We start from the raw sequence: 13769 nt of genomic DNA, 5'->3' as shown, positions 1-13769 counted from the left end.
AAACAACCTTCCAAGCCCACATAACATACACAGAGGAAAACATTATCCAAACCAGGAGAGGCAAACATAGTGAAAGGAAGAGCCACCAGAGATGCGAGCAGCGATGAAAGCTGCAACGAGATTAGAAAAAAGAGAAGGAAGGGGAGACAAAATGAAATCAGCAAAATAGTGTAGCCACCCTCGAGCTATGAACGAGAGCATAGAAGTCATATCACCAAAAATCATATCTTGAAAACGAAGACGAGCAGGGACTATCGACGGCATGCCAACAACGAGGAATACAACATCAATGACGACCAAACTCTGACCCAACACAAGGAGATGCAGTCCTTAACATCAGCCAAAATCTAAGGAAGAAGAAGAGCAGCAATATTGATCGGAACAGTCTATAACGCCGTGAGAAACAACCGCACAACTGGGAATTCATAAAACTAATCTACAACAAACACCAGATAACCTCACAAGAGAAGAATTCGAGGAAGAACAAAACCACATAGTGAGTTGTTGGACCCAATATTGGTCAACACCATAATGGACCGCGATCAAAGGCATGAGCCTTAAAGGGCCTTAGCACATAGCAAGAATACGAGCTCGAGGAGGAGGAGTATGAGGTCGCGGAAATCGTGCAACAAGAGGAAAAAATTTCGGAGCTACCACAGAAATCTTGAAGTCGACTCACTATAAAGAAAGAGGAAGAAAGACGGAAGAACATGCATCGAAAACCCTAGAGAGAGCCACCCATTTACTTCGATCTTGTTGTCCTCCCATTCTTAGATTCTTTCTTGATCGATCTTATTTTTATCACTCAATCTAGTTCAATTCAGTGTATTCGACCTTAGTCATCAATAAAATCCATTTTCACATACTGGAAATTATTTAACATCGTTGTGTTCTAAAGATATCGTTGCCTACATCATTTGTGTTCCCTAGATCAAACCCCGATCACTATCAAATAATTTGTGTAGATTTTAGGTTCTACATTTTGGTGCCGACTGTGGGGAAGATAAACGAAAAATATCTTTGCTAAGAAACCGATATAAGTTTCCTAAGCGCGACTATGGATCCCAACCAAACCACCGGAACCACCTCGTCGGGAATCAACGACGTCGATCCTATCGGATCCGACTCAGGAGCTGGAGTGACCCCAACTGGGTTAACATGAACCAATGATGCGACCAAAACAGCCCCGGCACAACGAGTCCCTCCAATCGGGACTTCGAGTCAAGATCGATCTCTTCCGATCAATCAGACGATGGTCCCGGAACGAACTGTAGCTCGAGTTTGGAACCACCCCAGAGATAGATCATCCTCCGACGACCTAACCCGATCCCAATCTAGACCGATCTCACCGACTCATCTAGCCCAAACTCGAGGAGAACTAACCGAACTCCGAGAAATGATGACAACTCTAATCGACGAGATTCCTAGTCAACGGATCGCCAACAAAGCTATTGCTAATAGACTGGTCACACGCCAAAAGGGAGCTCGCAGAGCATCGAGCTGCAAGTATTCGGGAAAGAAATCAGACGTCCCTCGATCTGTTAAGGATGACGTCCAACCCCCAAAGCATTGGACTGTTTGGCACTCCAGAGATCCCAAGCACCCGATCCGGACGCTACGCAGGAGAAAATTCGCAACGACCCCCGCCGAAAGGCATGACCCACCGAAGCTTAAGCTATAGTGGACTGGACGAAATCAACACTGTACTCCAACGCCCATGAAGCACCCCGATCTAATTCCAGAACGGATCGACGGAAAGGCAGGGGGAGCCAGGAACACAAATCTCACCACCAAACCACTCTATCCCCGGGAATCGAATCCATCCGCGACAAAGACCTTCCATCAAGCAGGGTTTGATAACCCATCAGAACAAGCTCGGAGACACGATCTTCGCGGTCCTGTCAATATCGACCCCCAAAGGGAAGACTTGGGAATCCTGAACGAAACTGGAACCTTCCAAAATTATATCGAAAGGAACGACGCCGAGCTTAAAAGGATACATGCGATCGTACACATGGTGACGAGCTCCACTCCCGATATAGACATGGTCATCGAGGAAACGAGAACGAACCCATTCACAAACATAATTGCCAGCGTAAGACTGCATCACGTTGGGAAACTCAAATTCCCCGAATACACTGGGAGCACATACCCAAAGACCCATGTGCGAGCTTTCCGTCTAGCGATATCGAGAGCGCACCTCACCAGTGACGAGAAAGAAGCCGAATATTGTCGTTTCTTCGCCGAGAACCTCACCGGAGCCGCCCTAGAATGGTTCGCTGGACTAGAAGAAAATTCTATCGACAACTTTACCCAGTTGGTATCTGCGTTCCTCAAACAATACTCAGCCTTCGTAGAGACAAGAGTTACCGTAGCAGATATCTGGAATCTCAAACAAGCGCCTTTCGAGCCATTAAGAGCATACATAAACAAATTCCGAGAAATGAAAGCCAATATTTCACATCCGAACGAAGTCGTTGCCCTCGTAGCATTAAAGAATGGCGTCTGGTTCTCATCAAAATTCAGGGAAGAATTGGCAGTACGAGCACCTAACTCGTTGCACGACGCCCTGCACCAAGCCTCTTATTTTGCCACTCACAAAGAGGAAGTCGCAACCTTGAAAGAACAGTATAGCGCAAACAAGAATAACGCAACCAAAAAACCTGCTACTCCTAAAGAACCAACCACCAAAGGGCAACATTCCTACGCAATAAATAATTCGACGCAAAAGTCTTCAACATACGACCTTAGCAAATACTGCGCTTTCCAAGATCGCAAGGGCCACTCGACCGAAGAATGTCGTTCCGCACTTTGCAATCAAAACAAAAATAAGAAAACTAACGAAGAAGTCGGAGAAGAAGAAGAGCCAGTGACTCCGAAATCCAACCGAAAGGCCAAAGCCACAACAAACAAAAGAGGCAGAGAGGTCGAACATGAATCACCGAACTCTTCACCCCCAGCCTCGAAGAAAAGAATTTACATGATTTCAAGGGAGCAGAACAGCAGCGCAACCGATGAAATCAAGAACCAAACCGAAGGAAAAATCTGCTTCGAGATCTCACTAGTAATCCGTGCATTGGAAAATCCCGACGAAGTCACTCCTCCCCCCCTGCATCACTCCATACAACCCAAAAACAAAACCTCCTAGCATAAAAGTCTCCAACTTCAAGCGAAAGAATAAAATGACCAAGATTCTCAAGCTGCTGGAGAAACCGATTCAAAAATAAGACAAAATGCAGACTCTCAATCGCAATCTGTCTGGGGGGCAGAGGCACTACCGACCAGCCCTGACTAAGAGATGGAATTTTCCGGCCCACAACAAGGGTAAAAAACGGATCGACTTCATTTACGGAGGCTCAAAGTTCTGCAATTCGGTCAACTCAATCAAAGCATACCAACAGAGAGCAGAAAACAGCATAGGAATTAGAGAGCCCATGTCAGGTCCCGACCACGAAATCACCTTCAACGAAAACGAAACCGTAGACCTCGATAAACCACACGACGACGCTCTCGTGATACGAATCGACGTCGGCAGTTGCGAACTATCCCGAGTAATGATCGACACCGGAAGCTCGGCCGACGTCCTCTTTAATGAGGCGTTTAAAAAGATGGGATTCACTAAAGCGCTCCTAAAGAACGAGCGAACTCCCCTCATTGGCTTCGCAGGAGAGACCACCTACTCTCTCGGTTCGATCGAGTTCGCGGTAACCGCTGGAGAAATCTGAAAAATCATAGAATTCATCGTGATAGACCGTCCATCCCCGTTCAATGCAATCCTCGGGAGACCCTGGCTATACAGCATGAAGGTTGTCCCTTCGACATATCACCACTGCGTGAAATTTTCCACCTCGAAAGGAATCGAAACCATCAGAGGAAGCCAGAGGAACTCCAGAACATGCTACCTCGCAAGCTTTAAGGACATCGAGCAACACCCTAAATGAGGCAGCAAAAATTAACAACCGACATACTCACGCACACGAACAATCAAAAAATAGACCCTATCCTTGGGAAAATAATCAAACTACGTTATGACTTGATCCCTCGATGAGGGTACGTAGGCAACTCACGATACGAGTCCAGTCCCCCTCCACCTACAGAACCCAAAGTGGACTTACCGCAACATCCGAAGAACAACAACATGACAATATCAAAAATTGCCTTTCTTTTCACAAATATGTAATGAACAGAATCCGACATCTTAAAAGATACAGTTCTTAGACATTCAAACACACCAGACTTCTCGTATCATAAAATCGCATAACTGCAACAGTTGACCAGAAACCAGGACACTGATCAAGTCCTTGGTCGCAGCCAACTCCGCCAACAAGCGCGACAAAACTAACTAACAAAATCTTTTGTTACATCGAAATCGTCGATAGAAATATCTACAACAAATCGACACTTGGCTCCAAAAGATCGGCCTCGCATAAAACATAAAAATGACAACGAAAAATTAGGACCCACGACCCCCTTCTTTATTAAATAAGAAATAATAAAGCAACAAAAGGAACCTTATCGAAAAACAAAGAAAAACCCTAAAGCTACTCTTCGATACTAAATTCACCATCCTCAAAGCGATCACCCGAACACCTCACCGCGTCATCCGCCGCAGAAGGAACCTTATCGAAGAAATCCTCTGGCAGATCCTCCGAAATCTGAGGCAGATCGACGGAGAAATCCGAAGTCACCGTCACGTCGACCTCGGACCCAAGCTCGATCTCCTTCGCCCGAAGCCGGGACAACTCATCCGAAGCTAGGAGATTGTTGCTCATGATCTCCTTCAAGAGATCTATATTTGCCATGACTTCCCGAAGACGAGCGTCACAATCAGTCGCATCCTTCTTCTTTTCCCATTTCTCCTTCAGAGAAGCCAACACATCCAAATAGCTATCCATCATAGCCCTTTTGGCCTCACGAGTCTCACGGCGAAGATCGTCAGAGAATTTATTGGCAGAAGATTCAACCTTCGCCTCCAAGAAGGAAATTTGCTCGAGAGCTGACTTCCTTTCGTTACTCACAACTCGCAGACGAGCTTCGAACGAAACAGCCTGATCCCCCAGCTTTTCAGCGGCAGCCAGTTGAGCAGCATTGGCACACTCCCGGTTTTAAGCCATCTTCAAACCGAGCTTTAGCTCCCGAACCACCTTCTTTATTTCATAGAGTTCGTCAGAACGCGGAACATCTTGCAGGCGTTTTTCTAAAGTCGCCGCGAACTCATTGTTAGCCTCCATAGCCTGAAACATGATAAATTAGTACATACAAAACGAACGAAAAATACGACATGGACCGAATTCCAAATGGAACGACCTTGGCATGGGCTACAACCATCTTTACGTAAGCCTCGCGCTCTGTCATATTACCCAGAGAGGGAAGCGGACATCCAGCAAGTTTGAAGTGCCTCACCAGATGAGCAACGCTATCGGATCCTCCGTAATAGGACAATCCTTAGAATGCGAAAACTGCCAATGAAACGGCTTAGCAACAGCCACCTCTCCCGAGACACCAGGACGGCGATCCGAGCCATTCGTTTTAGCCTTCTTCGGAGGACGATCACGCCCTTCCGAACCCGTTGGGCTACTCGACTTAACGCGAGCCACAGATTTTTCACCCTCGGGATCTTTGACCCCTTGGGTTGAAGGCCGCGGAAGTGGGGTCTCCTCATGAAGAACTTCTGTGAGTGCATCACTCACATCTCCGGATCGAATACGATCCACGTTGGCACTACTAGTTTGAGTCTGTACCCTATCGGAATCGCGAGAGTTGGATCTCCTCGAAGTCATATTCCTTTGGCGAGTGAAAACAAAACTAAATGAGGTACTATGACGAACCTTAGAGCAAAGCCAAAGCTTTATAGAGATCAGAGCCCCGCCATATCTCAACAGCTCGAACAAAAAGAATCTCGAATGCTAAGGAAACAAGGATATTCCGAAATATTATGATTATCCATTAAAAGGTATCCAAGATATCAGATATTAAAACAGAAGAAACTAACTAGAACCAGAATCATCGGGGACAGACAACCCCCCGACTTGATTCGTCGAATCATCTGAGACTTGAGGAAGATCGAGCTCGGAGATCGACCAATCCGGCACGGCGGCTAGGGCGACGAGACCCTCGCAGTCACCTTCCATTTCCTTTAATCGTGCAAGCTTGGCATCCACAGTCAGGCCCCCATCTTTATGCTCGTTCAGGAGATCGATGTTGGCGTCCACTTCTTGTAGACAGATCTCAGCAGACACTTCTTTCTTCTTGCTTGCCCACCTACCCTTCAAAGATTCGAGAACTTTCCGATACTTTTCCACGATATCGCGACGGGCAATGCGAGAAGCAAGGCGAACGTCCCGATCTCTCTCGACTTCGAGCACCGCAATCCTCGCCCTTTGAGCGACCATCTGGGACGTGAGAGCCTCGTTCTCTAGATGGACTCTCCTCCAATCGTCAGTCAAAGCTTCGATCTTCTCGGCATCCGTCTTCCCTTCTCGCTTAGTGGTCTCGAGCTCCTCTGAAAGCCTCTTGATCTCAAAACCGATGCTCTCGATCTCCTTGTCGTTCCGAGAAGCCACGACATGATCTTCCATCGTCACGACATACTCGTTAAAAGCTTCCATCACCTGACAAGAAATGGAAAGTATGTATAATATTACAAAACGGCTTTTCAAGAAGAATGATGGCCATAAACGAACCTTAGAGCTCGCCACAACAACCTTGGCATAGGCTTCCCTCTCCACCAAAGAAGCGAGAGATGGGAGATGACAACACGCAGACCTCATGCGACCAGAGAGGGAAATTATGTCACCTTGGGCCGAAAACGAGGAATCATCTCCCTCAGAAACGAACCTAGGACGAGACAAGCCGGGCAAGACACCCTCTGATGACCGACGTCGCTTGCGAGTCGCCGCCGCAATCTCATCTTCTGAGCCAGGACTCAACGAGACAGGAGGTCGAGTCTCTCCTGAAACATCTTTGTCGTTGGAATCATGAATCGAGATCAAGGGAGATTTCCCGGAAGCTCGGGTCCTCGATGTAGACCCAGAAGTTTGGAACGACGATCTCCTCACAAGCTGTCTAGTTAGACAATCTGAAGACTGATTCTGAACAGAAGGAGTCACTACGACCTCCTGGGAATGTTCGGCCTCGTCTCCAGACTCCTCAACCAAAGGAGCCCTGTCGATCCCCGCCGGTAAGGCAAAGACAGTTTGAATCTGAGTTCGATCGAAAGTAAACCAGTTCGAACGACCCCTCCGAAGGACCCTCATCAGACCACGGATCTCATCTAACATTAAGGAGCTTCCAGACGGAACTGAATCAAACGAAAATAAACACGAGTTTTAATCTTCGACTCCCAAAAAAAAAAAACAAAATCATCAACACACAGGCAAAAGGAAACCAACCGGTATTCTCGGCCCAACGCCGGGGAAGCTGGGAGAAATCGAAATCACCCATAGATGCTCGATCCATCTTGAAAACAAAAAATTGCTCTCGCCACTTCTCGTCGCGATAAGGAATTTCCTCGATAACGTGGCGACCTGGACGCGGAGATACGAGGAAAGTACCAGGATTCTGGTTATTCCGCTTCACCAGAACGAATTGACGAAACTCGCTAAGACCAAAAGCGAGACCTTCCTCCCTAGCCTTAACCAAGAAGGCGACGAGATGCCTAAGAAAGTTCGAGAGAAGCTGGGTAAGCGATAACCCAAGCTCCGCCAAGACCTCGAGTATTGGCTCCGGGATCGGGAAGATAAGACCGCATGAGTGAAAGAAGGAAAGATAAGCTCCATAGTAGCATTCTCTCACGGTTTCGGGAGTCTCATGTGCACCGGCCAAATCAAGGACGACGGAATGATCGATCCCGTACACCTTGTAAAGGTTCTCGAGATCATCGGTTGTAGTAGTCGGACGAGAGAAAGTAAAAGACGAACACATCTTGAGCTCAGAGGACAGAAAGATTCGTAGTAAAGGAGAAAGAGATGAGAAAAAAGAAGTGGAGATGTGAAAAGAAGATTCTCTACGTATATATAAGCCACCTTAACGGCTCTATCATCGCTATCAAGAAAAACAATTATGACCTAGCTTGCGCCCTAGCGACGGCTAAAGTAGTCGTTACCGATTAAAATAATAATAAAAAAAGGAGCGCCAACGAACGGCTCTTTTTGGAAACGATCGATAAAACCGGATTCGAGCAATATTGGTTACCAAACCACAATACCCTGGTCAAAAGGTAACCGCCCCTTTTTCTTTTCGATCAAATCAAAAGAGGCTGGGGGACAAATGTTGGACCCAATATCGGTCAACACCATAATGGGTCGCGATCAAAGGCATGAGCCTTAAAGGGCCTGATCACATAGCAAGAATACGAGCTCAAGGAGGAGGAGTCCGAGGTCGCGGAAATCGTGCAACAAGAGGCAAAGATTTCGAAGCTACCACGGAGATCTTGAAGTCGACTCACTATAAAGGAAGAGGAAGAAAGACGAAAGAGCAGGCATCGAAAACCCTAGAGAGAGCTACACATTTACTTCGATCTTGTTGTCTTCCCATTCTTAGATTCTTTCTTGACCGATCTCATTTGTATCACTCGATCTAGTTCAATTCAGTGTATTCGACCTTAGTCATCAATACAATCTATTTTCACCTACTGGAAACTATTTAACATCGTTGTGTTCTAAAGAAATCATTGCCTACATCATTTGTCTTCCCTAGATCAAACTCCTATCACTATCAAATACTTTGTGTAGATTTTAGGTTCTACATGAGTCTTTTTCCGATAATGGTGGGAAGCACCACACACTGGAAAGTAAATGAAATACAAAGGTGGTGACGGCTCAAGATGAAAATATGGAGAGATGACAAAAACATTTTAAAAATAATATTCAAAATTTTGAAAACAATAACCTGCGCGAAGCTTCCAGCTGTATCAACAGTTTGGTCATTCACCCCTAAAAGACACATTTAGGAAGAATATAACACTAACATTTCCACACAAACGATAAATTTCAGCATATTCTACTATTTTGGTGATGAAGATTCTTAGATGATGATTGTTTTCTATAGAAACATGTGGAACCTCTTCCACCATTGTTTTAATCCCCAAAGTAACGTGTTGTTAAGAATGATGATATATTTCTCTTGAATAGCAAAATCTTCAACAATCGGTGATAAAGTATATGAAAACAACTCTAAGACAACTAAAAATCATGCTCATGCATTCGACCAAAGCTTTTTTTTTTGGTAAAAATCGATCAAAGCTTTTTAAACCAAAAGAAGAGGTTGTTGGCTATAAACAAAGGTCATTGGCTACAAAACTGAAGACGTTGTCAACTATTAAATCTATTAACAGAAAACATAGTCAATATAGTAATGGATACATGTAGATCGAAAATCACATGATAGAAGTACTAATGATCTATTCACTGAGCGATTTCTCCGATGACAACAAAAATCATGTGACATGACGATGACGAGCTGAGACGATATCTACACAGTATCATCAGACAACAACGAAATGACGTGATGATGAAAAAGTGTGGCCGATGAAGAGAAAGAGATCTGATGATCTCGTCCGGTGAAGAGAAGAGACATGAAAATGAAGGAGATTGTTGTAGCTGAGGGACGATGAAGCTCACGACGGTGGCAGAGATGAGGGAGATCGTCCAATGATGAAGAGACACGACGAAGGTGGTGATGAGAACGAAAGTTAAATTATTCAAATTCAATTTAATTTTTAATAGGACACTATAGTAATTTAACCTAATTAATGAAACATAATTGAATCATTCTGGCTGTTAGATATTATTTTGGCAAAGAAGAACTTGATTTAAAGTCATTGTAAACCATAATTGTAATATTTTTTAAATTATAATTTTGTATCAATGAAATGGTCATATAACCAATGGCTTACAAACACCACATGGCCTATTATAGATATGAAAATGGTCCTCGTTAATCATTTTTTTTTTTTTTTGACAACAAAATCTCTATATATTATTATGATGCGTCTAGCGGTCTTGGTCTCGAGTACCATCCAAACCGGAGCATTAGAGTTTACATGGGAGAACGTAAAACCGCGAGACCGAGCACCCTTTGCAAGGATATCGGCTCGGACATTCAGAGAACGAGGAATAAAAGATAAGGAAAAAAAGTTAACCTGACCATAAAAATTAATCATTATATGTATCATTTTACAAAAAAAAATCATATTTTTAGATAACCTGACCATAAAAATTACAAATATCATCTGTTCGTTAACGACTGACCATATTACAGACTTTAGTAGGGCTGGGTAATCCGGGTCGCAATTGGGTTTTGGTTCGGGTTCATTTGGGTTTCGCGTTTTCAGTTTCATAAATCTCAGTCTTATTCGGACATTATAAAAAACCATGTAGGATTCGGTTTGTGTTTAGTTACATGTCCAATATCTTACTGAACCCAAAATAGTTTCAGTTTCAAATATTAATCGGGTTATCAGTTCCATAAATATTGATTTGTACTTGATTACACTCAATATATATCCAATAATTTCAAAAAATTTGTTTACCTGGCTTCATCAAACCATATTGTTTTCCTTCAAAATAACTCTAAGAGACTCGTTTATCAACCATACAAAACTCTTATTTGAACTATTTGTAAAAATATGGTATATAGCATGACAAATCAAAGTTTTGTACAAACGAAAAAATCATACATAATGAAATATAAACAAGTTAAAATTAACAACTAGCAATTCTATCATATCAACATAAGAAACATTATTTAAGTTTTTTTTTAAAACATTGTTTAAACTTGAAAAGCAAACTTATTCGTAATTGAATTTCAAATGCAATTTTTAAAATATAAAAATATTAATACTAACCAAATACCAAAAATATATATTAAAATAAATATTTGAGTCAATTATTCATGTATAAATAACTATTTTAGATGTTTAAAAATATTTTAGTGTATTTTGGATACATAGTAGAAATTAAGATCATGTTTGGTATAAGTTCTATTTTTTCGGATTTTAAATCTTTTGGGTTCTATTGGATATCCATTTAAGGTTCGAGTTTTGGTTTCGTAATCCGAAATACCATAAAATAAAAATCCATTCAATATTGATATTGGGTTTGAATGGGTTCGCATTCATATTTAACGGATGGGGTTCGGCTCAGTTTATTGCCCATCCCAAGATTTAACCTTTCGTTGTGATTTCAACAAAATCGATTTTCTTCTTCTTCGATAATTGAGCTTTTGCCTCTCGATGGCGGATCATAGCTCTAAGCCGTTACAGTTATTCGTTAGGCTACTCAACGGAAAATCGATAACCCTAGCTTTCTCCTCTCCCTTAGCCTATGGCGACCAGATCAAGCAGCGGATCTTCGACCACACTCACATCCCGACGCATCTCCAGCGTCTGATCTGCGGAGGATACCAGATCTCCGACGAGTCCACCGTCTCTCAACCCGACGCCACCGTAAACCTCGTCCTCTCCCTCCGCGGAGGCAAAGGAGGATTCGGCTCCTTGCTCCGCGGAGCAGCCACCAAGGCGGGGCAGAAGAAGACGAACAACTTCGACGCGTGTAGGGATATGAGCGGACGGAGGCTGAGGCACGTGAACGCGGAGAAGAGGCTTGAGGAGTGGAAGGAAGGTGAGGAGGAGAGGAAGCTTGAGAGGTTGGCTGATGAGTTTCTGAAGAAGCAAGCGAGTAGAGTTAAGGAAGGTGTTGGCAATGGAGCGACGCAGAAGTATGTGAAGAGGTATAGGGAGGAGTCTGATAAGTGTATTGAGGCGGTGGATTTGGCGTTGAAAGAGTCTTTTATGAGTGGGAAGAGGAAGAAGGTATATGCAGAGTCTGAAAAGTCGAAGCGACTCAAGATATGGTAAGAAGAAGGTTTAGCTGCTTGGATCAATGCATTGAAAAGTTTGTTCCTTTGATATGTTCCGATGATGTGGTTTATGTTACTTGGGTTCTTCATATACCGTTGATGTGGTGTTTGTTTCTCTTGTTCAGGAAGGGTAAGAGAGCAGTTGATGCTAGTGACAGCGATGATAGCAGCGACGAGGAGGAGGATGAGAAAGAGAAAAACAATGGTAGCCAAGTTGAGAGCTCAGGCTTGGGTATGGCACATGATGGTGATTCTTCTGGTAAAGCTTCAAGCAGTAGAGGTTCAGAGGAAGAGAAAGACGTTGTAGTTGTATGTCAAAGTGAGAGATCATCGGTGTGCAAGTGATTGACGAAGGAAAGAGTGGTGATTTACCTGTCACTGTTGTTGATGCGATTGTTCAAACTGAAAAGGAGGAGAATTCAAGTGTAGACGCAGAAAAGAATCTGGTCGAAGTAACTTGTGGAACATTAGTTACGTCTGTAGATGTTAAGAGTCAAGGCAATGATTCTGAAGTTAAGCCAGAAGGAGTTGCTGGAGAAACAGAGTCTGTTGATGATGCAGTGTGTTGCCTACCTGTCGGACCACTTAACTTTGATGACTTCAACTCCGCAAAGGATCTGGAGGTAGATTCATTCTTCTCATAATCGAAATGATGTCTTTCAACACAATATATTGTCAGAAACTCTAATTGCTTCACACAACAGTGCATCAAAATCGTTACTAAACCTTTATCGATATGTATTGCTTTGGTTTCAGGTCTTGGGGATGGAAAGACTAAAGACAGAGCTTCAGTCACATGGACTGAAATGCGGAGGGACACTGCAAGAGCGGGCGGCAAGGCTCTTCTTACTTAAATCGACACCATTAGATAAGCTTCCAAAGAAGTTGCTGGCCAAGAAATGAAGAATAAAACTAGAGTCTATCTCAAAGGCTTCTACTACTCTTTGAAGTTTCTATGTTTGTTGTAGTATGTGATACACCACAACCCACATGTGTAATAATATATCAGCTTTAAGATTCAAGTGCTACACTCAGTAATCCAACAACATGCAATAACTCTTTCATTTTTTAAAGCAATCTATACTTGGAAGTTTAATTAACACTTCTAAGGCCCTGATCGGTAGAGCATATGCTTTTGCTAAACTGTTTAATAGGATGATTGGTAGAGCATTATGAATATGCTATTTAAAATTATTATAAAAATTAATATATAATATATTTTATTTTTAATTAATATATTAATATATTATTTTTAATGAATATATATATATATATATATTAACATATAAAATTAAAAGATAAAAAATTAATTTATTTTATTTAAAAATTATGTTTATATCGAAAATATTATTTAAAAATAAAATTTTTAATTAAAATATCTATATTTTAAAATAATATTTTCACTTTTAAAATAAATTAAATATATAAATTAAATTATATATTTTAAATGTGAAAAACTATTTAAAAAAATATTTTTATTATAAATTAATTTAGAAATCAAAATTTTATTTTTAGGATATAAAAATAATTTTATGATATTATAAAATAAAATAAAAGAATTAATTATATAATTTTTTTAATTTTATAAATTATGTATGCAAATGCTCTTCTAAAAGCTTCATGTGAGAGCATTGGCCAAAGAGCATTTGGAGAGCATTTGCATTTAGTAAATGTTTCTCTAAATGTTTTTCTATCAATTGTTGATTGGATAATATGCTCTGCTTTAAGATGCAATAACTCTTTTCATTTTTTAAAGCAATTTTTACTTAGAAGTTTAATCAACACTTCTCATGATCTTACAGGTCTTTTAATTCTAAAGAGCCTACACTCTTTTGAAGTTCTCTTTTTGTTGGTATACTATTTGACATAACCAACATTGCATTATATCAGCTTTAAGCTTCAACGGCTAC

At 42.0% G+C, this 13769-nt stretch overlaps 2 protein-coding genes and 1 pseudogene across 2 annotated transcripts; 2 read left to right on the top strand and 1 right to left on the bottom strand.

Annotated features, from left to right (window-relative positions):
- The first annotated feature begins 1717 nt into the window (after positions 1 to 1717).
- On the top strand, positions 1718 to 3148 carry LOC106330097. The gene has a single exon (XM_013768649.1). It carries the CDS (start codon positions 1718 to 1720, stop codon positions 3146 to 3148), a length of 1431 nt encoding a protein of 476 aa, XP_013624103.1.
- Positions 3149 to 5987: 2839 nt separating this feature from the next.
- Positions 5988 to 7923, bottom strand: LOC106330096 (uncharacterized protein At3g60930, chloroplastic-like). The gene is made up of 3 exons (XM_013768648.1): positions 7392 to 7923; positions 6684 to 7300; positions 5988 to 6611 (listed from the first exon to the last, which is right to left on the bottom strand). The coding sequence occupies exons 1-3, from the start codon at positions 7921 to 7923 to the stop codon at positions 5988 to 5990; spliced, it is 1773 nt and encodes a 590-aa protein (XP_013624102.1).
- A 3199-nt stretch (positions 7924 to 11122) lies between these two features.
- Positions 11123 to 12881, top strand: LOC106328989 (annotated as a pseudogene).
- The last annotated feature ends 888 nt before the right edge of the window (positions 12882 to 13769 follow it).

This window comes from Brassica oleracea, chromosome C3 (genome assembly GCF_000695525.1).
Source record: "Brassica oleracea var. oleracea cultivar TO1000 chromosome C3, BOL, whole genome shotgun sequence".
Classification (NCBI taxonomy): Eukaryota; Viridiplantae; Streptophyta; class Magnoliopsida; order Brassicales; family Brassicaceae; genus Brassica; species Brassica oleracea.
The sequence above is the reverse complement of the archived record's forward strand: the minus strand, read 5'-3'. Positions and strand labels throughout refer to the sequence as shown.

Excerpts from the sequence above, each read along its gene's own strand:
- LOC106330097 (XM_013768649.1), top strand. The coding sequence starts at position 1,718 with ATGAAGCACCCCGATCTAATTCCAGAACGGATCGACGGAAAGGCAGGG.
- LOC106330096 (XM_013768648.1), bottom strand. The coding sequence starts at position 7,923 with ATGTGTTCGTCTTTTACTTTCTCTCGTCCGACTACTACAACCGATGAT. Across the intron at positions 7,301-7,391 it reads GCGTTGGGCCGAGAATACCG|TTCCGTCTGGAAGCTCCTTA; the intron begins GTTGGTTTCCTT and ends CGTTTGATTCAG. Across the intron at positions 6,612-6,683 it reads TTGTTGTGGCGAGCTCTAAG|GTGATGGAAGCTTTTAACGA; the intron begins GTTCGTTTATGG and ends ATTTCTTGTCAG.